The sequence below is a fragment of the Aquila chrysaetos genome, chromosome 9 (genome assembly GCF_900496995.4).
Source record: "Aquila chrysaetos chrysaetos chromosome 9, bAquChr1.4, whole genome shotgun sequence".
In the NCBI taxonomy this organism is placed as follows: Eukaryota; Metazoa; Chordata; class Aves; order Accipitriformes; family Accipitridae; genus Aquila; species Aquila chrysaetos.
In genome coordinates this window covers 28,790,009-28,814,476 of record NC_044012.1, presented here as the reverse complement: position 1 = coordinate 28,814,476, position 24,468 = coordinate 28,790,009, and the positions used below count along the sequence as shown (strand labels likewise).

Sequence of the window (24,468 nt, the reverse complement as noted above, 5' to 3'; positions counted from 1 at the left end):
TCATTTTAGAGCTGTCTTACACTTTCAGTGGATGCTCTACTCACACTTGTATTTAATAGAAACACACAGGAAACCACAGACTAAAAATGTACAGTAATTTGTCTAGTACTAAAATTTTATAAGGCCACATAAAGACATTTTGCTGTATCAAAACCTCTCCCTGGTACAGAACATTGCAGAAGCTGAGTCAGCTGGTACAAATAAAAGCAGCCCATATACTTTTAGGTTAGACTTTTGTTTAATGCCTTATCCTTTGCTCTATACAAGCAATGACAAACTGTATCTGTAGGTATTGCTAATTAATAACGTTTTTTAGCAAAAAAATATTTGCAGTTTCATGGCAGAGCGTTCCACTAGGTCATTGGTAAAAAAACAGGTATTGCATGTTAAAATTAAGAGCAGACATGGTGTAATACATCACAGATCAGAATAAATCTATGCTGTCATCTAAGCTCATACATAAATATTAAGTCTAATTCATTTCCCTTTACATCATATGTAAAGATCTGAAGCACATTCACATACCCATTTCAAGAATTATATCCCTCAAAGCCTGTCTCATGCACTCTCTCACACGAAGCGTGTACAAAACAATCCAGTTAAAACTAAACTCATAACTAAATGTGCCATTATAGAGTAACAGACTTTGGTAAAAGAAAGCATCATGACACAAACTAAATTTGTGATCTGCATTAATTCAAATACAGCTAGACTGTCCACTAAAATGAGCGGAACAGGTAAATCTAAAGGCCAAAAATTAATAGACAGACAGACAGATGGAGGGATGTAAAGGCAAACAGAGTGGCTATCGTAGTTACTGAAATGCCAATAAATTCATACACTTTCTGCATTAAATATCTTAGTGCATTACAGCAGCAATAGCAAATACTACTGAAAACTCTGCCCCTTGCCTTCTCTAATATTTGCCATGAAGGTCTACAAACACACTGCTGCAGAATGTTTATAAAACAAAGGAAAACATTTCCAAACAGGGCTACTTTCTAGTAGAAAATATTAAAAATGATAGTCGGTCAAAGCAAACAATAGAGTATTACTCTCATTCACACGAAGCCAAGCCAAGCTGGGGCAATCTCTTGATTTTTTTTTTTTTTTTTTTTGACAGGTCAGAAGAGTTTAAAAGATCCTATTAAACCCAAATCTAATGCACACCGAACTCTCTCCTACGATATGCAAGGGGAGTACTCTTTCCTCATAAATCCACATGCTAATCCAGATCATTTATTAAAGATGTGTATTTCGTATCTGTGGAGTATATCACGTAACTTTTTGGCAAAGGCAATAGCATTTTTTTCACTAACTGTTAAAATTCCTTGTGTAAGTTTCAACAGCTCTTTCAAGCAAACAAAGCAGCATCGGGAATCACAGATCCATCGCTGCAAAGTACGCTGAGCTTAGTCAGTGAACTCATTTCCAACAACCCTCAGTACAGTACAAACCCATTCCAGATCACATATTGCTTTCAATGATATTTAAGTGTTTGAAATACCTCACAAGAGGTCTGACAAACTTGGTCTCAGTAAACAAACCTAGTCCCTTGGTAAGGAGACGTCTAAAAGAATTTAGCAGTATTTAAAATAAAAGCACACAGCAGAACGTACTAGGAAGAGAAAGAAAACAAAGGCTCCTAGCCACATCTGGACCAAATTTGACCTTTGTTACTGTATTTGGTAGTAATTTACAGATGTTACATACTGCTTCGTCACGAGTTTTGGCCTGCTGGCTCATTCAAATGATAGGTTCGGTGTTACGATGAAATATTAACAAAACCTCAAAGATGAAAAGTAACCATGCTGCACCGCACATGCTCATCAGCTCGGACAGACGAGCCCAACGGCTACCGAGCAACTGAACATATTCTTATTTTTTCCAATCAACACCTGCATGGTTCTAGGTTACATACTGACATCTTCACCTGACATCTGCAGTATGGGACCTTCAAAATTTCAATTAAACACTAAAACCAAAGCCCTACCAGCACTTAATTACTGGGTTTCTAGAGAATACTAATCAACATTTCACTAAAGGGGAAATTGTTCTGGTTCAGTCAAACCAGGCAAAGCAAAACCCCATTAAACTGGCCCTCAGTTTTTAAGTGAGTTTGATCTGGTTATTCTTTGTTAGCTAGAGCTGCGGGGTTGGAAGTCAACACGACCTCTCTAGACTCAGTATTATTATATCTCACTCCCAGCTCTAGCTGCAGAGGAAAACATGAAATTCTAGAAAACATTTTGGGGGGAAAAAAACAATCAATCAGCCACTTCACGTAAAACATGTTAGCACAAGAAGCAATGTATCAGAGAAAACTCCTTACGGAAAATCGCATTTCAGCGAAGACCAATGTCCAGCCAGCATTAATAACGTTAAATTCAGAAACAAAACGTGAACATATGCACAGACCTGGCTAAAAGCTATCACTAAATGATGTAGGTGTGTACATGTTACAAGGGCACCTACAGCACAGGTGTCTGAAATAACATTATCTGCTCCCCTCTACCTTCAAAGCTCACAGCTCACACAGATTGCTAGACATTAGCAAATCATTCTAATGCCATTATGAGAAAAAAGAGACAAGCTATAAGAATCTGACCAGCCATTAAAACAACTCAAACAAGTTGTTTCCCCCAGTAATCTGGGCATTAACGAAGTATTTGAAAAGTTCCTGATTCTGCTGCATTTTGGCAACACTGTGCCTCCACAGCTGGCAGCGAAGCCAGAGCCTCCGGCCCCGGTACTCGCTCCATGCCACAGGAGGAGAGCAGCAGGAAGGGGGACACCTGCCCTCCGACACCCGCCATCCCTTCCTCCGCCCCGCTCAGAGCCCACGGAGCAGCAGCCGGTGCAGATTGCGGCAGTGCCACAATGGGAATAAATCATCAAACGCTTTCCCTCCCATCACGGCAGGTGTAATTAAGAAGCCCACCAACAATGCCTACGTGTTGGTGATGGAACTTGGGTCTAACGACTAATCTCACTCTTAACATTGCACAGAACTACAAAATGGTGAACACTCCCCCAGCGCAGTATTAAGCACATTTAGGAACTGCTTGAAATTTGGAGGAGTGCTGTCTGAAGCCTGTGCCTTCAACCTGCATGCGTACACCGGGGAACTGCTGGAACAAATACCACAGATGCAAATCCCAGTCACCTAAAAAGGTTTAAAATCTCAGTCACTGGATAAAGAAAGTATTTTCTTAAACACAGTTTCAAACACTCGGGGGTATAGCAATGTAAAGTTAAATTATTTCTACTAACCGAGGAGAACAGCCTGTTTTGTCTCACCTATTGTATCTTTATCACTTCCAACAACAGTTAAAATAAATTTTCCACTGGTCTATATGAATTTCCTCAACCGAAGAACCAGCCCACTCAAATCCTGTAAGTGACTAAAGTGTGAAACAAAATGAGTGTCTCTATGCATTGTTGTAAAAATGGTTTGCTATTTTATGTTAAGCCTCTGAAATACTAAAACATATCCTTATACAGGAACACTGATTAAATGGTTTTCCTTCCAAGTGATGAACTGTTTTAATGGCAACATTGTGGTTATCACGACCAGAAAGCAATTACTTATTTCACTAGACGTTACTAAGAATAGCGGCGATCAAAGTGAAGGTAGGAGTGCTGTTAAAGACGTTAAAGAAAGCATGGCTCCATGTGACACATATACACAAAATACACATAATTTTAAGCCAAATTACTCTTTTAATAAATGTGCTGTTCAGGATTAAATCACTGCTCAGGATTTTTTTTTTTTAATCCATGAAATTAAGATCTATGGAATACGTTACTCTTTTAAAATCTATTTCTAAAAACAGCACGGTGTGTAGATCTGTCTATCTGTATGCATGTGTGTGTGAGAGTGCACACATAACGGGGGGATGTGCGCGCATGTGTGTGTGTGTGTTGTGAGAGAACGTATATATGTGTTCGAGTCTGCCAAGGTAGAAGTGACAGGAACTGTGATTTGTGCTAACTAGCTATTGATCCAGTCAGATCTAGATGTTGTGTACAAGAAACAATAAAAGAGAAGGGGCCAGGAAGGATGCTGTGTGCAACTCCATTTAAAAATGGAAAAGAAGGGCCCCAAACAAACCAATTTATGTCCTTGCCTGTGTGAAGCATGGAGAATGCTGATGGGCTTCCTAGAGTCTGCTGTGCATGCTAAACACTCCCGCTTGAAATGAGAGTCTCCTGCGCTGGGCATTAAACATGAACAAAGAGACAAACCATGGGGGCTAGGATTCACGCTTCAGAAAGCCAAAGCTGGAAAGCCAACCAGAACCGGGGGTAGGAAATTGCCCAGTTTTCAAACCAGCTCCCTTTTGATTTTCCCAACACCTTTCTTAGTGAAATCACAAAACGCGGAGGACTGTAAAAAGTCAGTCTGTACCACCAGATGTAATGAAAATAATTTCAAACTATGCTAGCGGTAACAAAACATCAACTTTCCTAGGCACAAATAATGAGTTTACATTGCGTAAATTACGCACGTGTACTTATAGCACATCAAAAAATAGCCTGCATGCATTCATACAGCAGGTACTTCCACGTGCATCTATTGTAATATTCACACACAGCCAGGCAGTTTGGAAAATATAGCTTTGATACGATAAAATAGAAACCAATTGAATCTATAATCATCTTTATCTTCAACAGCTTTTATAATAGGGGCCTTTCCATTAAAATATTTTTTTCCTGAGCTTGGGGAATTATGATGCCCTCTGGACATGGGGAAGGATCAAAAATGACAACTAATGTTGAAATTAAACATCTGTCAACTAAGCAAGTTTTATACCAGCAGACCCAGAGCCTTATTTTAAATTGCCTTTCCAGTAAAGAAAAAAAAATGTTAAGAGCCTTTCAGTTCAGGATCGCACTGCTGGTAGGCTCTTAATGCAAGCAGAGAAATACCTGGAATCGGAGGGACAGCACCACTAATAAATGCGTGTTTTCTCTGTTTAGGAAAACCTCTTTAACAGTTTGGGGGAAGTGGCTGGAAGGCTCAGCCGGCATGGGGGTCTGTGGGAGCCCCTTCCTCAGCACCGCATGCCCAGTGGGGCTCTGCAGGAGCCCCCTTCGTGGCACCCCATGCACAGTGGGACTCTGCAGGAGCCCCCTCCTCAGCACCCCACACCCGGCAGCCCAGCCCAGCAGCCCAACGGGGCTCTGCCAGAGGAGCCCCCTCCACGGCACCCTACACTGCAGCCCCCCCTCCGCGGCACCCCAGGCCCGGGAGCATGGCTGGTGCTCCACCAGCAGCCCCTCTGCTCAGCACCCCCAAGAGCCCCGTGCCAGCGGGGGCCACCACAGCCCCCAGGGGGCCACTCCCCAGGAAGCACGATGGGGATGGGCATGGCCGTCACCTGGGGACGGCCGGGCAGCAGGCGCTTCGTCCCTGCCACTGGCCCCCCCAGCAGAGCCACCTGCCATCCCACAGCACCAGCGCAGGGTGAGAAGGCACCCAGCACCCACCGAGGTCCCCACCATTGGTGGAGCAGGTCTGGAGCCAGGGTGTGCCCAGCAGCCCAGGGCCCCAGCCCCGCCACCTCCCCTTCCCCGAGCAGTCCACCGTCCCCGCTGCTGTGGGCCAGCACACGCGCGGGATGACTGATACCTTCTTTGCTTGGGTTCGGGGGCTTGGGCTTCTCCCAGGGCGCCATGGGCTTGTCCTCCTCCTGCCCCTCCATCAGGGCCTTCTCGCCAGGCAGGTACCAGGTGGAGTTGTGCTCCGCCATCAGGGAGTCCAGGTCGATGGTGCTCATAGCGCCCTTGACGCCCTCCGAGCAGCAGCTGCCCAGGTCGCTGTCCCCGTTCTGCCCCGCGCACTCCCCCTTCTTGCTCTTCAGCCCCAAGGGCTGGTCTTCCGAGATGCTGAACTGCTGCCGCTGGAGCTGGATCTGCGCTTGCAGGATCTCCAGGGGGTGGATCTCATCCTGGGCCGAGGTGCTCGTGGGGGTCCGCACCTGCTCCATGCTCGGCGTGCCGGGGTGGGTGCCCGCCGTGGTGCTGAGCCCGTAGCTGTCGGGGGTCGAGGTAGACGTACTGAGGAGGCCAAGGGCCAGGGGCTTCTGTCCGTTGAGAAGTGCGTGCTCCGCGCGGGGCAGCTTGGGTGAGCCACCCAGCAGCGGGCTGCGGGTGGGCTTGGAGGCGGCGTTGTCGGAGCTGGAGGACACCTCGTCCTCATTGCCGTAGCTGGTGCTGACCTCGTCAGGAAAGTCCACGTGCGGGGAGCTACCGTCCGACTTGGTCACGCTCTGGATGCCACTGTCCAGGGAAGACATCAGGTCGGGCTGCTCCCCCAGCAGCAGCTCGCCGCCCTTGCCCCAGGAGGGCGAGGTGAGGGGCTTGTCGTGGGGGGTGCCCCCGCCGCGCTCTGCGCCCACGGCCCCTGGTGGGCCCCCCACCGGCACCGCTGGCTGCCCCGGGCTGACGCCGGCCCCGCCGCCTTCCGTGGCCGAGAACTTCTCGAAGAAGGTGCCGGGGCTGACGTGCCCACTGTCCCGTTTCCGGCGGCCCCGCCCCCGCCCACCACCCGCCTTCCCCTCTCCGCCGGCTGCCGGCTCCAGCGTGTAGCCAGGTGAGAGGCTGCTCTCGGCGGGCAGCAGTGGGGCAGTGCCCGCTGCCTTGCCCGTGCCGCCCCCGCCTGCCGGCGGCCCTGCCGGAAAGTAGTCTGGGGCAGCAGGCGGCGGTGGGTCGGGCTCAGCCTGGCTGAGCTTGCGCTTGGCCTCGGCCGGGCTCTTCTTGTTGAAGGTGACGTTGAGGTTGGGAGCACCCAGGCTGGCGATCATGTTCTGGCAGGCAGTGGAGAGGGCGGCCAGGCAGCTCTGCCCGAAGACGTTATCCTTGCTGGCCGGCTTGCTGAAGGAGCCCAGTGAGAGGGCACCCAGCTTGCTGGCGGCAGGCCGCGGCGGTGGTGGTGGGGGGAACTCCGGTGGGGGCGGTGGGTAGGCACCTGGTGAGGCGCTGAGGGCGGGCGTGGCCCCGTGGGCCACCGGCTGCCGCGCTGCTGCCGCAAAGGGGAAGCCTGGCTGGGCAGCAAAGTCAGTGGGGCCACGGCGCTCAGCGGGGGCACTGGGCAGTGCCACGCCGCCGCCCGGCGACTGCAGCTGAGAGAGGCTGCCCATGGCGGGCGTGAAGGGAGGGTGGACGCCAGGCGAGGGCAGGGCCTGCGCCGGCCCCTCGCCTGCCATCCGCAGTGGCTCCTGCAGCCCCAGCCCGCTGGTGCCCGGCCGGAAGAGCACGGCGGCACCGCCCGGTTGCAGGCCCAGCTCATGGGAGGCCGCCTCGGCCGGCAGGCCCGGCGCCGCCATGCGCCGCGGCAGCAGCTCCCCGGGCGGCGGTGGGCCCGCGAACCAGGCACTGTCAGGGGCCAGGTGCGGTGCCGGCGGGTCGAAGCCACGGCCACTGCCACCAGCCTCCCGCTCGAAGGCGGGTGGGGGCAGGCCACCAGGCGGGCCCACCTCACCGTGGTGCCCCAGCTGCTGCAGGCTGGGCGGCCGCAGGCGCTGCTGGCTGCGCGAGGCCATCTGCTTCATCACCAGGGCTGCGTTCTGGCGCTGTGCCAGCGCCGGGTGCTCGGGCCCACCGTGTGGCAGTGGCCCCCCGAAGGCCTCAGGCGCCGGTGGGGTGAATTCACCCGGCAGACCGGGGTAGGCCGTCGGGGAGAGGTGGCTCTCCATGGTGGGGCCATGCATGCCGCTGCCCCAGGAGGCGCAGCGCTCGACGCCAGGGTTGCCAGGGAAGTCGAACCGCGGCCTCTTGGCGACGCTCACGTAGGGGGCATCGAAGTGCTGCAGTCTTTGATTTGGTGGCTGTTGCGGAGGAGGGTGCTGCATATTAAACATGGGGTCGGTGTAGGGATGCATATTCCTGTTCTCCAGTCTGTGAATAGGGTATTCAAACTGTGCATGCTGGTTCTGCATTATGGGCCCATTGTCCTGCAGGTTGGGGTTGGGAGCGTTGGCTTCTGTTTGCTGTTGCCTAGGGATGGCTGGCGGGCAGGAGTTCTGTCTGGCCAGCAAGCCCGGCGTCTGCTGCGGCGGTTGCGTCGGCTGCTGCTGCTGCATCAGCGGGTGCCTGGCGCTGGCCCCCGGCTCCAGGCTGGCGGACATCTTCCGCGCCCCCCCGAAGCGCTCGAAGAAGACGCCGTGCTGCTGCGGCGGGTGCGCCTTGGCCACGGCCATGCCCGGCGCCCGGGCCAGGGCCGGCGCCCCCGCGAAGCCGCTGCCCGCCGGCACCTGCCGCCCGCCGCCATAGTGTGGCAGCTGCCCCTCAGGCTCCGACGGGGAGAAGACGGGCAGCTCGAAGTGGCCAGCAGGGCCGTCGCCGGGGTAATTGTATTCCAGCGAGTCCACGCCGCCCTGCGCGGGGAGCCGCCGCGGCTCCAGGCCGTGGGGCTCAGAGGAGCCAGCCGCCGGCAGCCCGTGGAAGGAGGCAGCGCGGTTGGGGGACTGGTCAAGGGGCAGGCAGGGTGCTGGCACGGCGTGGCTGGAGGCGCCGGCGCTGTGGTGCTGGAAGTCGGGCAGGTTCCCGGGGCGCTGCTGCCCGAAGCCCTCGCCGCCCTGGCTCTCGGCCATGTGCTCGTAGCCGTCGGCGAACGCCGTCTGCCCGCCCAGCGCACCGCTGTAGCCCAGGAGCCGGCCGCCGTGCACGCAGGAGGCGCCAGGGTCGGGCCCGAAGTTGCCGCCGAAGTGCGGGGGGTGCTGGTGGGGGTGGTGGGCGCCGCCGTGGCCACCGTGCGGCTGCTGCCCGCCGAAGAAGCCGTGCACCGGCGGCTGCATGCCGCCGCCGTGCAGCTCGGCGGGGCCGCGGCCCGGGAAGCCGTAGGCGTCCCCGGCCAGGCTCATGTTCATGCCCAGGAGGGGCGGCTCGCCCAGCGCGCCGAGGGCCGGGTCCACCGCCGCCGCCGCCGGGCCGCCGCCGGGGAAGGCCGGCGCCTTGAAGTGCGCGCTCATGCTCAGTCCGGGCTGGCCGAAGCCCCGCTCCGCCTGCCCGCCGCTCCGGCTGCTGCTCTGCGGCTCGAACTGCTCCAGCCCGAACATCCTGCGCGGCTCCTCAGAAGGGCATGGCCGCTCCGCGCCGCTCCGCCGTCCCGCTCCCCGCCGCGCCGGCCGCCGCTCGGCCGCCCCGCTCACATCCTGCCGCGCCGCCGCGCCGCTGGCACCGGCCGCCCGCCCGCGCTCACCCCGGCGGCTCGCCGCTCGCTGCCGCCCGGCGCCGGCCGCGCTGCGCTGCCCGAGAGCCGACGGGGCGGCGCGCCGCCGCTCATAGGCTCCGGCGCCCGGGAGCTGCGCGCCGCATCGCCGGCCCGCCGTGCGCTGCCCGCGGATCGCAGGGCTCCGGCGGCGGCGGCGGGGCCGGCGCTGCGGGCGGGCGCTGGGAGGGCTGCGCCGCGCTCCCCTGCGCGCTCCCTCGCTCTCACCCGGCGCTGGCGGAGCAGCAACAAGTTTTGCATTTCAGCGATGAATTTCAGCCATCGGGGCTGCGCCAATGAGCGCCGCGCGGCCCGGGGCGGGGCTCGCCGTTAAGGTGGCTCCGCCGCGCTGCCCGGCCCCGCGCCCCGCCCGCCCCGCTCCGGTCTCGCTCCGCTCGCCCCGTGGCCGGCGGCACCGCCGCCGCTGCTCCCGCGGCGCACGGAGCGCGGGCGGCCGGGCAGCCGCGCGGAGCCCCGGGGGGCTGGAACCGACCGGCGGGACCGGGGACCCGCGCCGCCCGCCAGGCACGGCCAGTCCCGCACTCCCAGCCGCCCCGTACGGGCCGCCGGGGCGACACCCGCCCGACGGTCGCGGGCTGGCGGAGGGAGCGGCTCGGCGGCCCCGCCGTCCTGGCAAAACCTGCAGCGCGCCCGCGAGCCCCGAGCCGGCGCGCCCCGTCCGGCCCGGGCAGCCGGAGGCGCGCAGGGGAGCCGGGCGGCCCAGCGCCCCGCTCGCGCCCGGGCGTTGGCGGGAGCGGGGATGGCGAAGCCCAGCCTCCCCGGGGGGACAAAGACCCCTCGGGTCCGGCGGGGGTAAAAACCGCCGGCAGGATAAGGCACTCCAGATGTGCACGGCTCGCGCGTGTCGATAGTTTAAAAAAATAAAACCGAAAATTACTCCCACCAAAAAAAATGAGATCTATAAATAAGCGGCCGAGAACTATTTGTATATGGCAGGAGAGTTTTAAAGGGATTTTTTTCTGCAGGATCAGGATGCTGCGCTGTGATTAAATATTGATTTTGTGTAATTAGTTTTCATGTGAACTATCCTCCTTGCTGATGGCTCGGAGATTTCAGAACTAGAGAAGAAATGGAATTGGACATGGAAATTATTACTTAGCAAAGTGACAAGGGGGGGCGCGGGGCCCGGGGTGCGGGGCTGGCACCACGGCAGAAAACGAAGGACGCGCGGCCCGACAGCGACACAAAGGAATAAAAGGAAAGTCGCGCTCGTTCGCTGCGGGAACGGCGGCCGCGGAGGGAGGGACGGAGGGAGGGCGCCGGCCCCCTGCGCCCGTGTCCCCCGCGGAGCGGCAGCGGTCCGGACCGACGGCCGCGCCGCGGCCCGCCGAGGCGGCGGAGCAGGGACGGCCCCGGGCCCCGGGCTCCCCGTCGCCGCCGCGCGCCTCTGCGCCTGCGTGCGCGCCGTCGGAGCCAGCTCTTCCGAACGGGCACAGCGCCCCCTGGCGCCCGCCCCGGCCGCACCCCCCGCCGGGCAGACAGGCGGCCGGGCCGTGCCCCCGGGCCGCCCCGACGGCGGGCAGCCGGGCCTGGGGGGACGGGCCGAGGACCGCGCGCGGCTCCCCCTTCCCACCCCACCCCCCGCCGCGGAAGGACGGGGCTGGCTCCTGGGGCGGGGGGGTCGGTGGAGGCGCCGGCACCGGCTGCCTGGTGCCGTCTCGGGGCACCGGCGCCGCCCGGCCGGCGCCGCGGCTCCCCTCCGCGGTGACCCTCCCCGGCCCGTCCTGCCGCGTTCCGGGGGCCTCGGGCGGGCAGCCCACCGGCCCGGGCTACCGCCCGACCCGCTTTCCGCCGGGGGCGGCTCTGGGGGAGCTCGGGCTGCCGGGTCAGCCCTGCCGCACCGCCGCCGCTCGCCACCGGGCCTGGGGACAGCCCCCTCGGGGCCCCCCTGCCGCTCCGTGTGCGGGCACAGGACGGCTCCAGGCCCAGGGGCGAGCGCCGTTCGCTCGGGGCTTCATGACTACTGACGTGACTGAGGGCACCATCAGCTGGTCCTCCAGGGGACCCTGCTCACGCCAGAGCCGCTGCAGGCTCATGGGAGGGGGAAATGCTGGTGGCTCACCCACAGCCTGTCCCAGCTCTTTCCACACTCAAACAACTTATGTTAACTTTCACAGGAGCTGGAGCATGTCCCAGCAAAGAAACCGGTTCCTGAAGCACACGACCCCCCTCACTGCACAACGCTCCGGGAAGCACGGCCGGCACGTACCCAGGGTGCTTTGTGCTGCCCTCTACTCAAGCCAGCGTCGGGTGAGGCAGAAAGCATGGCGTATCCGCGCCCTGAACTGGCCCCAGCGTGTGGGCCCCGCGGGCATCAAGGCAGGTGTGCGCTGGAGACAAAGCTCACGGTAGATGTAACACCATTTCCCGAGCGTGGGAAGAGGAGGACGCTTTCGTTGAGGAGACTTGCCTATTGGCATTAGTGGGGGAGCAACTTCTCCGTCACATCATGGAATTTTTTGAAGTTTGTACCTCACAGGAGTGATGTTAACATGCTTTGGCTTTTGCTCCCAAGGAGATGTTCTCCGAACGGTAAGAGCAGCAGGTCTGCTGAGTGCCGGGTTGTGGCTGCCAAGGGCAAGCCTGCAGGGGCATGATGGTACGGCACGGAGAAGCGGGACCCCAGCTCACCTCTGTGTACAGACATGGCATGCACTCAGCTCTTCACTTTAACTGGTTGTTGCCTTGAAATGGTAATAATTCGTTGTGTAAACTAGCATTCAGTTGTTATCTAGAATTTTTCTGACCAAAATGGCATCCGATTTGAAAACTGGATTATTTGAAAAAAAAGGAGAAAGGCTGGATTAATTTTAAGAGTGCCAATCAAAACAGTAAGAGCAACAGAACAAGTAAGAGCATTTGTAAACCAAAACAATATTGGCGTTTTAATGCCTGTCCTGCCAGTACAGAATTGCACAATAATGGCTGAGGCTCTCTGGCTGGTATGTCTTTAATGTAGGCAAGGAACGTGATCAGCCCTTTGCTGGGACAGATCGGCAAGTGAAGCATCCACCTCGGAGAAGTAACACTGCTTTTATCTCAGCTAGAATCCAGTTTTTGTTGGTGCGTCCACTCTAGGGTGGCCTAAAGGGATACTTTCTGTATAAGATACCACATGCCAGTTGGACAATATATCTGTCCAGAGTATTATTGGAGGTAATTACTTACTGTTGTAATCATGGTGGGTTTCATTTGTAGTTGACCTTTTTTATCACAGCTTCTTTGTCGTGTTTATATACAGGTATTTCTCTGGGGAAACGGTCTGTTCCCTCTGCACCATGGATACGATGAAAGTTGTATCACAAGCGGTGTGGAAGAAAGTTGCTCCTGTAAGGCAGCTAGATTTCTGCTGTGAAGAATTACTTTTGCTGATGTAAAAGGACCTCAGGCCTCTCTGAAATTGCAGCTCTTTTCTAAAGCAGGGAGTCATGCCTTTCATAGATACCTCCTGTAATGTTGGCTTCCACAGAAGAGACCAAATGCTTCAGAAAAGACACATTTTTACCAATTCAGAAGATTTACCTTGCATTTCCTAGAAGATCCAGAATCCATTGTTTTCCTCCAGCAGAGCAAGCACGGTCTCTCTGGAAGAGCAGAGCGATGTTGTGAAGGAGAATACAATTAGAGGGATGGAGACTTCCTTGGTCCATGGGCTGACTATCTCAGATGCTTCTGTGTTAATCCTCCTCTCTCCTCCTCTCTGGTCTGTGCCCACCAGTGGGAGTCACAGGTGTCCCTGCCAGGGCCAGCAGCAAGGCTTGCTGCTGTATTCTGCTGCAGGCAGCGGCTAGCCGCTCGCTCCTTCCCTGGACTGCTTCACCAGGAGGCTTTTCTGCTCCTCCACCACTGGCCTAGGCATCACTATCTTCCAGGAGCGAATTTTAAGACTGAAAGTTTCAGCATGGTAACTCGCTGGCAGCGCTGCCCGGATCCGGCTGCAGCTTGGGAGTAGTATATAACTGGCCGATGGCAAACATGGAAATAGTATCAGCCTAAATATTTTGGCAGTAAAAACAGTGAGTTGATTGAAATGGTAGGGTCCTATAACTAGCTGCAGTGTTCTACAGGCTCATGGTATAAATGTTTGCTATTTGTTAAATGTTGGAAAGCGGCTCAGCCCTGCTTTCTAACTTGGAACATGTTCTGGGCTAAACACGCCCCGGGGGCTGCCAACCTGCCATGCACCTCCCGGCTTGTCAGTGCGGTGCTGGGGAGCACTAGTGGGAGGGTGCTCATGGACTGTGACCAGTGCTGTTGGGAGCACTTCGGCGGCAAAGGGTCGCAGTCGCCCAGCCAAGTAGAAGGAAGCCTCTCTCAAATTGTACCGAGTAGTGAAAAGTATATTTCACAAAACATATTTTTACTTTCAGTCTTTGGGTTTTGGTCATCTTGGGGGAAGCAGGGAAAGGCATTATTTAAATAGTTGTAGCTGCAGGGGATTATTTTCTAAATTGACAATAGTAATTGCTCCTGCCAAATCCAAAGTTGAGGGGATTCATTTATTTCAACTCTCAAGACAATAGCACAATTTTTGGTTTCATATTGCAAGCTCTGAAAACCAAATGGTGGGGCTGATATTTAAAAAAAAAAAAAAAATTCAAACAACATAAATTCATTCAGACTTGAATTCAGCTCTTTCCACTGTGCCAGTTTAACTTGAGCTGAGAAAAGTTGCTGCTCAGCAAAAAAAAAAAAAATAATTCCTTTTTAACAAAATGAATGCATCATACATAAAACATCATGAACCATACAATTAGTAAGCAAATGTAAGAGTTCAGCTCAGTTCATAATTATTCAGCAAACCTATTCAGAATGATTTTTTTCTCCCTGCAGCAATCAACTGTGTGGGCTCATTACCACTGAGAATCTAACGAAGAAACCACCACATAAACTGTACAAAACAAGCCCATATGCTAGAAAAACTTTAGCCCAGCTAGTCATTAGCAAGAAGCCTTTTAAACCCTTCCATCGAGCAAAACCACATCTTACTTTTCTGTGGTGTTTATACCCCCAGCTCTATAAAGATGCCATTTCATTAATATGTCAGGCTTCAGGTATATAAATTTTAGCTACTAAGTAACCTCTACAGTGTTTGGAAGCGCAGCCATCTGGAACAATACAAAAAACCATTTGGTTGCTGCTGCAGGTCACGTACCAGCCAAAGCGATGAGTCCTGTCTTTAGACCATGGTCTCCCAACAGTTACTTTGCAAAAAAGCTGATAGTTTTTTCTTGGCAGTGATTTCTGTTCCTAGCAGGGATATGCAATGAAAGGAATTTGAATGTTTTGAAGGACAGGTCTCTAAGTCTGGTGGCTGACATTATGAGGAAGGTTTTCAATGTTTCTGCCTGGAACAGTTAGGGAAACTATTGCACCTCCTCCCTCTCAAAATCATAGTGAACACAGTGACTGGACCGACTCAGAAAGCAAATATGTAAAATCATTAGATGAGCTTGACAGTGCAGCGAATGCGGAGCAGGATCATGAGGGAAGGTATTCCTCCAGAGGAGATGATGGAGTTTTGTGTGCACCTGCTTTAGTTCCCAAGAAGGGTAAGGAGTTTTGGGTACAGAAGTGTTCTTTCCTGGCAGGGGCACAGATCCCTGGGTGCTGCGTGGCACGGGCTGTGCTGGCAGCTGCCAGACTAGCTGCAGGCAAAGGTCTGCATCACACAGGGGTCTAGCGGACTCCTGGGGGGTTTGCTGTGGCAACAGTCATACCGCTGGCCTCCCGAGCCAGGCGGCACTGGGGATTGCACTGAGAGGCGGCGTGTAAAGATGTACAGGGATCCGACCTCCTCTGTCGCTTCTTGTCCTTCCCTACTTGAATGTCTGGAGGTGACTATTTTGTAATTGAGATTAAAGACAATTTCTTCTGTAAAACCTGATTTGCATTCAGTTTCTGAAAAGTTCGCCTTACTGATGTAAATATTTCATGTTTAGTTTTGCCAACAATGTTGTTTTCTGGAAAGTTTGAACCAAATTCCTTCAGGCACTTGACTGCTTCCCATTTTAAAAAATGCATAACTGAATAATAAGAGTTAAAGGACTAAAAAACTGTTCCAGTCGTTTCCCGCAGAGATTGGCAGCGATTTCTGAACTCAGCCCTTCACAAGGCTTTTCCTGTTTGTTTCTCTGCAAGGTGGTTGGCTGGTTTAGTTTCTTTACATCTCTGCAACCTTAAGCTGTATATTTTTCCTGTGTGGTTTTTCAGGTACCTCAGTATGGATCATGATATTTTCACAATATTGGTATGTTTTTCTATTGCTGCAAACAGGTTTTTTTGCATCCATTAAGTATATTGGGTCCCAGTTATGTCAGTTAGATGAAAACCTTTACAGCATATGGGGCACTTAGGTGTACATGTTGAACACATTTAAATTTTCTAATTTGGATCACTAAAAAACAGGACAGTGCTAGAATAATACAACATCGAGATTGTACGGTTAGTAAAAACACTAGGAAATGCTAAAGCAAATTTTCCCATCTATCGTAATTCTACTACAGTATACCTCTTGGACTTTTTTTTTCCCCTTCAAATTTCCATCCTTAAAACACACACCGTAGGGTTACACATTTGATTGGGAGGGGCAGGAAAGAAAAAAGAAATTAGATCACATATACAGCACAAAAGAATTAGTTTGGCTGCAGGAACCATTAAGAGTTTTACATTTCCTAAAATAACTCAGTGAAACATAAATAAAAATTAGTACCTCTCTGTACAGATAATTGGTATTTGACCCTCCTTGGTATTTTATGATGGAGTTTGTATGATTGACTTTGTTCTGTTGTTTTCTTAAACTTGAACCAGGTGGGATTTATGTAAGCTTGGTGGAGCAGGAATGATCTTTGAGCATCTGGAAAGTCTAGCTCACTGTGGGTGATGCCAGCAAACCACTAAAGTTAATTCATTTTTCATCATCTTACAAACTGAACTATTGTGAAAGGAGACAACCAGAGGCTATTTTGTAAATTCCTGACAACTTAATTTTCCCTAAGCGTTAGCTTCTCGGGACCGTTCACCTTAGTGCTTCCTTTTTACATCCTGAAATCCCGTGACATTTTACACACTGTGTTTGCGAGTCCTTCCCTTCTGTCACTTGCAGGACAGCATCTTTCTGTCCAGGCAGAGCGGGACTGTGCTGGGGGAGCAGCAGGGGCTGTTGGATGCGGTTTTAGATGTCACTGTTCCAGAGGAACTCACCTGGCATGGACCAGAGGGGTCTCTCCTGGAAAACCTCCACGGGGCCACGCATCTGAGTGTCCCTCACTTTTCACTGTTGTTTAATGCCCACGGAACGCTGCCAGTACGTTCCCACCGCCAGCCCTCAGGGTCTTTGGTAGCGCTCTTGTTCCTGGCGCTTCCCTGCGTAAGGGTCCCAACCTCCCGGTCTCAGCTGAAGAGAAAGCTGCATGTCCTGCGGGCAAGAGGAATGCTTGAGAACGGGGCGCCCAGAATTCAAAGCCACCAGGCAAATAAAGATACTCTTGTATTTATTATTTATCATGTTGCTTCACAAGATTTTATGGAACAACTCAAGTTTCTGAGCCATTGGTGAACCTTGTCTCATAGTCCTGATTTGTCGGGTTTGAAGAAAAAGTGCCTCTGCCCACAGAAAGTGGTGAAGAGCCGTCCCAAAGACAGCGAGCGCTTGGTCCGGCAGTCCGGCGCAGCAGCAGCACTGACCCCCCCCGGCAGCCAGCACCAGCCAGCCGGGCAGTGCTGGGAGCAGAGCAGAGGGTCTCCAGTGCCACGGGGAGGTGCCTGTACACCCCCCTGCCAGGGATCCCATCTCCACCTGGGCCTTCACACGGGGCTGGATTTCACCCACTCCACGTAAGGCATTATTTGTTTTTTTGACAGGAATTTCTCAGGCTCACTAACGATTGGTACACATAGCAGCCCTGGCTGCCCCTGTGCAGCCCCCTCCCCTGCAAACATTCACATCAGCAAACCCCCCCGGCTCCCTGCCACAGGCGCAAAGGGTTAAAAATCTCCTGCCATCCATAACCATCGCTTCTCCAAGATCACATGGCCCCTCAGCATCTCGGTACAAAAGGCCTGATTTAATCCCGGCTGCAGACGACTCACATTGTACGCACAGACTTCTAGCGATGTCAGGCGATCAGGTTTCCAACTAATATCCAAGGCACAGCCCAAGCATAGAGATAGAACAAAGACTTCTTTGTTGCTGGGGGAAAAAAAAAAAAATCCCCTGAAGATATTAACAGTGCAGTAGAGTTCAAACTGTTAAATGATTCAAATATTATTTAATGAATACATTTGAAATGAGGTCTCACAACCCAGAACATTTTTTTAGATCATCATTTACAAAGAGCCCGCCTCTTCGTTTACTTCTTTATGAAGTCATTGCTTTCAGGTTTTAATTATAGCCATTTTGCTTCCAGGCTTTTTCAGGGACTTCATTTGTTGGCATAGATCGGTTCTTTTTATGATATGGTTTAGCTGGTGACTACTGGATCTTTCAGAAGTCCTAATAACCACGTTCCCTTAATTTACCTTGGACTGCATTTCTGTGGCCGTAAGAAACTAGACAGCCTGTTGCAAAAGAAGCAAAAGCATTAGGTACTGTTCTAGAGGGTGCTAAAAACAAGCTTTTACAATTAGGAAATTTGTTAAATTAGTATATCAAGATTTTAACTGGGATTGGAAAAGCACTGCAAAGTTCAAATTCAACAAATACCTTGAATTTCTTGTTCATGTCTTGGATATGCAATTCTAAAACAGAAAGCCATACCATTTTAGAGAGAAAAATTAAAGAAACAAAGTAGATGGGGTTCTAGAAAGAAACATGTCTCCAAGCTGAGGAAATAAAGTTTTAAAAACTAAATTTGAGTTTATTGTGCTTATAGCAATGAGAAATCCACTGCTGCTCTGAAGCATGAAAGGCAGATATCTGACCTAAAGAGTAACACTAGTACATCTGGGACTGTGCAGGTGCATGCTGAGATTTGTGTTTTGAAAAAATACAGCATATCTAGGAAAAATGGGGGGAAAGAGCAACAAAGCAGAAAAAGTACAAGAGCAAGTATCAAAAGAAGTAGAACAAGTACCAGAAAATAAGGCAAAGGGCAAGAGCGGAACTACTTCCAGATTCTGTCAGCAGAGTGCATTGCAAAGCAAAATGTAAAACACATACCCTTACAGCAGCAAAGCATTCTTGTCTCTTCTGCCTGGGGGGGGTGTGTGTACGTTAAAATAGCCACTTCAGGTGCAATTCTATGCAGGCAAGTGGAGGAACATCAGAACCATAACCCACTATTCAAACAGAGGCAGCGTAAGTGGTACAGGAGCACGTGTATACTTGAACTATCAGAATTTCACTCAAGTCAAATTAAGGGTCCAGCTTGTCCTCATGCAGGCAATGCCTCAGGTGGAAGTCATTGAAAATATGCCCCCAAAAGCTGGTTTTGACATATTGTTCTTTTAAATTATTGCAAGTGCCAGAACTTTGTTCTTGGTATGGTTTGCACATTGAATTCTGCCTGCAGCAGGTAACAAGGAGAGGAGGCTAACAAGAGTAACAGCGGATAAAATATCCTCTGTGGCTAAATGCCCTGGCAACAGGCATGGCAGTCGTTGTCCTCTGGATAATCTCCCTTTCGTTTCCCTGTAGACACCCTCTTCTCCTCATGTAAAGGGATGCTTTCCTTACTCTGGCAAGTTCCTTTAAAATTATTCATTTCCAGCCTAAGTGTGAATAATACTCAGTCAAACCTTGCAGGGCAACACTATGGTCTTGACAATTAGTTGCTGTTGATTAAAATTCATTTTCCATATAAATTCAAGCAAGTAGAAAGTCTTCGATAAAAAGAGTGACAAAACTACAAAGAAAATATTTTTCTGATGTCTCTATTGAGACATAATTCAATTGAGAAGACTCTACTGAATTGCATGCACTGAATAAAAAAATCACAGTTACAGCCCCAAGTTTCAGACTTTGCCATAAACCCACAGCACCGTCCCCAGTGCACGCACTCGTGCTTCCCCCCGCTTCTCCCAGGGCCCATGTAAGAAATAGCTTTGCCAAAAGGAAACTCATAGAAAGATTAGTTAATGACAGAGGCATAAACTGTGAATTTGCATGGCATCTGAGTGCCCGCAGTTTTACAGGAGCGACCTGTAAGCCCGGCCTGGGGCCAGGGAGTAGAGCAGCAGGCGGCTCCCTGGGGCAGGGGGTGGAAAATGGGCAGCAAGACAGAGGAGACGGGAGCATCTCTGAGAGCCTTCACCCACCCAGCAGCACGACGCCTGAGCTATCTTTGCAGAAAGCCATTCATTTTCTCCAGCCACCATGTTGGTTGGGACCCAGTCCTTTGTGCAGGATCTCAGAAAAACCCTAATTTTTGAAGAATCTTAAAAAAAAAAAAAAAGTTAAATTTCTCTGTCAGATTAATATAAAAACACTGATAGCAGCCACTGAAATTTTTGCAGTGGTCAACAAAAGGGTAGCAATCATTACCACTATGATTTGTTGTTGTTGATTGAAAATTTTTGTTAAAATAAAAATGTGAAAATGGAAAAAGACTTTCAAGTAGTTCTAGTATAGTTCCTAAGGAAAAAGACCCTTGGGAAAAATGTTATTGCTACAAAATATGAGCATATAGAAAAGGACAGATTTCTACACCAGAAGAAACAAAGATACACCATAAAATTATCCATAGCCTCTCCATAGATCATTTGATGCCAATTGCCAAGTCAATAGGTTCTTCCCCCTCACCCCTGCCACGTGAGCCCCCCATAACTCAGTGGTGCATCTTGGTAGACACCCCAGTACCTGCTGGGCAGCTGGAATGATAGAGCCAGGCTCTTCCCAGCAGTGCCGGCAGGCACAGGCTGCAGCATGGGCAATGCCGACAGGCACAAGGGCAGAGTCCTCACCAGAAAGGCTGTCAGCCGGGGATTGGTGCCTGGCGGGGCCGTGGGATCCCCGGCCTCCGGGAGACGTCCTCTGTCCTCGGTGGGATGCAGCGCTGGATGCCCTGATCCCACCTCGAAGCTGGTCCTGTGCCAAGCAGGGCTGCAACGCTCGGCTGCTGCCTGAAGCATTTAGTGTGTCCGTAAAAGCTCCATAAGCTGCCAAAATATTGGCTCTTCTTTCAACTGAGAAAATAACGACTTGGTTGAGAGGGGGTGGTTTGTCTGTGTGGCCGCCGGCACTTCAAAACCATTGAAATGTCCAAATCTGTCTGATAGATGTTCGCTGCTGCGCAGCTGAAAACAGGAGGATCCTTTATTCGCTTGATTCTCTTCAAGCGAAGACAACCCCAGGACGTCAGGGCTGGCGTAGGAATACTGTAAAAGAGGAATAGGATGGCTTGAACTTTCCCAATGCATCATTATTTGCTAAAGCTAATCTTAACTTTGGAAGACACCATTATCTACAAATTAATGGAAAGTGAAAATAAACGTCTGCTTTAGCTAGTTGCCCAACACAAATACTGCATGATAGAGCAAAAGGCACTATAGATAAGGCTTCATTTGAATTTGAAGACTGCGTAACAAATGCTCAGTTATTTTTCCTCACCTAGCAGAAGTTGCAGAATTACAGCCTGTATTTCATTTTGTCAGCCCTGACTATTTGGAAATGCTGGAGTCTGTCCCCACAAGATACTTGTTCCTAAAACCTACATCTGAAAGGGTTTTAAAATGTTTTCTAGCAATTAGAAATGTACTATGTGCAGTGAGCTAGTATTTCCTGCTTACAATTTAAATGCTTTTGAGATAAGAAGATGCTCTAATTGACTGAATACTATTTATATTTCTTTCTACTGTGCTAAAAGTTTATGATGCAATCTCAAAATTGGAACAGCCTGACTTCTGCATGCTCTGACTTCTGACACAAACACACAAAGAGAGGGGAAGTTACATCAAAAAAATAATGAGAGATGCTGTATTCATAAATGTAACTTCGCTAAAAACACATGAAGGCAAGTCAGAAAAATGGTGAGTAACTTCGCTGAATGCTCTGTGTGTGTGTGTGTGTGTGTATGCTCCCCTTCTTATTTTCATAATTCTGTATCAGCGAATACATTTGACCCAATTTTACCAGTTCCTTAAAAAAAAAGCAGGTTTACTCTCAGAAAAGAACAGTAATGCCAATGGAAATTCAGAAAAAATAGATAATGCTTGTTTATTTGTATGAAACATACCAGATCCTCAGACACTCAAAAGTATCTGTCATATATGACCATTTCAGCAGTCATATTAGGAAATTGTCTAATGCTTGCCTTTAAATCTTACTTCTTTCAGTTGCTGGAAACTCACGGAATATATCATGTTTGTTCCTACCTCAAATAAAGCAACAGAAATAATATTTTTTACATAAACACAATAGCATAAATTGCAAAAAATATTGTAAATATTGATTCTGCTACTAAGAGCTTCAAATTAAAGACTACTTACTGGTATAAAGTTTCAGGAATCAAATTTTAAAAAAGAAAGGTTATATTGAAATGCAGTGACAAAACAAATACATGCTAGAAAAGCTGCCAGGAGCAATCCACTGCTGCGTGCCGCTGTACCCGAGGTGCTTCAACTGGGACTCTGGCTTTTCTTTTACTTCCTCAGTGTATTTATTTTAAAGCACAAGCTATTAGCAAATGTTCCACCCTAATTAACGTTGGCTAGAGATCCTTTTCAAGGAAGCTGGCAAACTATCAGCCATGTGAGAAAAAAGGTTTTGCTGATGGGTTTATGGTGATCGGAGACGGTGTTCTGATTTTCTTCTAACCCCCTATTCCAGCTGTAACCCATTAGTACTTTATAGTAGGGGCTGGGGAGGGAGGTATTTACTGCAGGAACCATGGGACCAAGATTGAGGTTTAAATTGTGTGTATGAGTAATATAAAAATTTTTTTCCTTTTAACATGTTGCCCTACTAAAGCTTGATTTAGAGTATGTTGGCTGCAACAGAGTATTTCACATTGCAGAGATTCTGACACTGGCAGGAAACATAGCGAGAACAAAATACCCCTGTCACCGCTAACATCTGAGGTATTTCTTTTTCACTGTAGCGAGTTTTACCAGATAGCAAAGGAAATGGTAAACTGGCGTGGCTCTGCAGCTGTAGCAATGCCGTTAGTGGTGTGCTTTCAAAATCAAGAAGCGAGTGGACCTCGGTGGTCTTCTGCTCCATGAAAGGGGGGGGGGTTGCATCTGCAAAACAGAGAACAGGTTAGAACTTTTTTTTAAAAGGAACTACCTTTCAAAATCGCATGAATGTTGCAAACTAAGTTAATCAAATGCAGTACTTCATAGTCTTTTTTCTTAAGGAGCTTTGCCCTAACAAAAATACAGACTGATAGTGACACCTAACAGTGGCGAAGGATGAAGCAAGCCCAGAAAGTGACAGGCTTCACTCTCAAATGCTGCGCCTGAACCCTGCGAGATACAAGCAGTCAGTGGCTGCTGCAGAACTGCCCCGGAGAGCTTTTGGCAGCCTCTGCGCAAGCCCTTTCTCCTCCAGCCAGTCACTGCAGGAAGGAGGCACTTGCGGTTTTCTAACTCCCAGCCCAGCCTTTGCTTGGCGCAGGTGCGGATGCGCTTCCTCACCACGTAACCTAGAGAACAGCTGAAGCCTCTGTATTTCAATGAGAGGCATTAATATTCATACACCACAGATCTGACAGGGAAGAGCAAATAAAAGCCATTAGGACCTTGTCCCCACCAATACGCAATTGAACAAAATGCAGCTGTAACATCACCAGGCTTTTCCACGTATCACCTGGGTCCAAACCCTCCCACACCTTTGCAGAGGTGAACACCAGCCACACACAGAGAGGTGCTGTTCACCAGTGTAACCGACATGGGCATTTAATTTTTAATGTTCAATCACTTCCAACCAAGCAATTATGATTTAGCGATACATAGAAATGTCAACTGCTCTAACCACAAATCAACCCCAAGTTCTTCCTCTCAGCCAAAAAAAGGATGACAGCAGCCGAGAGCAGGAGGTGCAGGAAGGAAAGCCCCACGGGGCTGGCACCAGCACCCACGCATGCCTGCATCTGCCTCCAGGCAGGGCAGAGCCGCAGCAGCCACCCCCTGGGACGGCCCTGGGGCCAAGAGCTCCAGCCATGTACGTTTTTTCTAACTTGCTGCAAACCTGCGGGGTCTGCACTGTGCACCCCCACCCGCTCCAGCCTCCCCTGCAGCCCAGGGGCTCTGCAGAGCCCTCTGCGCCTGCGGTGGCCAGGACATGCAACGATATTTTTAGGGTCTGGTCAGAAGGGAAGCAAAAAGAGAAGACAGAGCCCCAGACTGCACCAAGGGCTCAGGGAGGCAGAGGTGTCTAAGAAATACCAGTCCCTGTGCAGCAGAAGGGACCCTGGAGTGGGAAAGGGCTGCACAGTGTCTCAGCAGCACTCACTTGTTCAGCATGCTGGAACAGAAGGAAGATGCTGAAATCAGTTAATGTTAAACAGTGATGGCAATCAAAAGGAGCCGAGACCGGAGGAATCTGGCATCAGCTAACGAGCTGTTCCTGCTGTTTGTGGTGGGACAGAGCCTGGCTGGCAGCCACTGGCATCACACACCCACCTGGTGCTGAAACCTTTCCCCAAGCACACCTACACGAACACCAGCCTGTCTTCTAAAATCACGACTGTCAAGTGCAGATGACAGCACCAAAATTTAACACGTGGTGGTCAGTGTCACTTAAGACTGGTTTGGATTGCACCTGCATCCTTTGGGCACTGGTGACTGCAACACGTCTCGTGTGTGCCTTCAGACTGCGATGCCGGTTCACGTGGCAGGCAATAGAGCTCTCTGCAGGCTTCCCGACACAAACAGGGCTTTATTCCCACGGATCCTCTGTAGCAGCTTGCTCTGCAGAAACCCATCCTCCTGCCAACAGGGCCAGCACAGCCCACTGCCTCTGGGGCTGCAGCCCCCCAAGAGCACAAACCCCCCGGGACCTCCCTGCTCTGCTCTGCAGTGCCAGCTCAGCCCCATGTGCCTGCTCCCTATCAGGGTGCACCTGCAGACCTCAGGCTTTAGTCAGCATCCCATATCACTGCCTTGATTAATCCTCAGCACAACCCGCTCCTCCTTTAACACCTTCTCGCCCCAGGAGAGCGCGGGGAGCTGGTGTGCTGTGTCACAACCAACGTCTGCTGAGCCAAGCACTGTGACAGACAGTTTGCAAGTGTCTTGCAAAGGTACAAAGCTATTTTATTCTTCCTGACAAGCATAATTGTACTATTTCAATA

At 51.1% G+C, this 24,468-nt stretch overlaps 1 protein-coding gene and 1 long non-coding RNA gene across 6 annotated transcripts in view; both read right to left on the bottom strand.

Moving 5' to 3' along the window:
* The window catches only part of MN1 (MN1 proto-oncogene, transcriptional regulator), a 116,148-nt gene extending 106,957 nt beyond the window's left edge, over positions 1-9,191 (bottom strand). For all 4 annotated transcript variants that reach the window (XR_005933174.1, XM_030025504.1, XM_030025503.1 and 1 more), the window contains exon 1: positions 5,636-9,191. Coding sequence is in view for 3 of the 4 variants with exons in the window: in XM_030025504.1 (XP_029881364.1) it covers positions 5,636-9,062 (3,427 nt within the window). In the remaining variant the exon portion in view is untranslated. The remainder of the gene's footprint in view (positions 1-5,635) is intronic.
* A 6,365-nt stretch (positions 9,192-15,556) lies between these two features.
* On the bottom strand, positions 15,557-22,408 carry LOC115346562. Of its 2 annotated transcripts, none has more exons than XR_005933259.1 (3): positions 22,283-22,408; positions 20,138-20,551; positions 15,557-17,794 (listed from the first exon to the last, which is right to left on the bottom strand). It is a non-coding gene; the product is annotated as an uncharacterized LOC115346562 (long non-coding RNA). The 2 variants fall into 2 exon arrangements; XR_005933258.1 differs by lacking the exons at positions 20,138-20,551; positions 22,283-22,408 and adding an exon at positions 18,396-19,608 and having other exon boundaries at positions 15,557-17,426; positions 17,756-17,794.
* Positions 22,409-24,468: the final 2,060 nt, after the last annotated feature.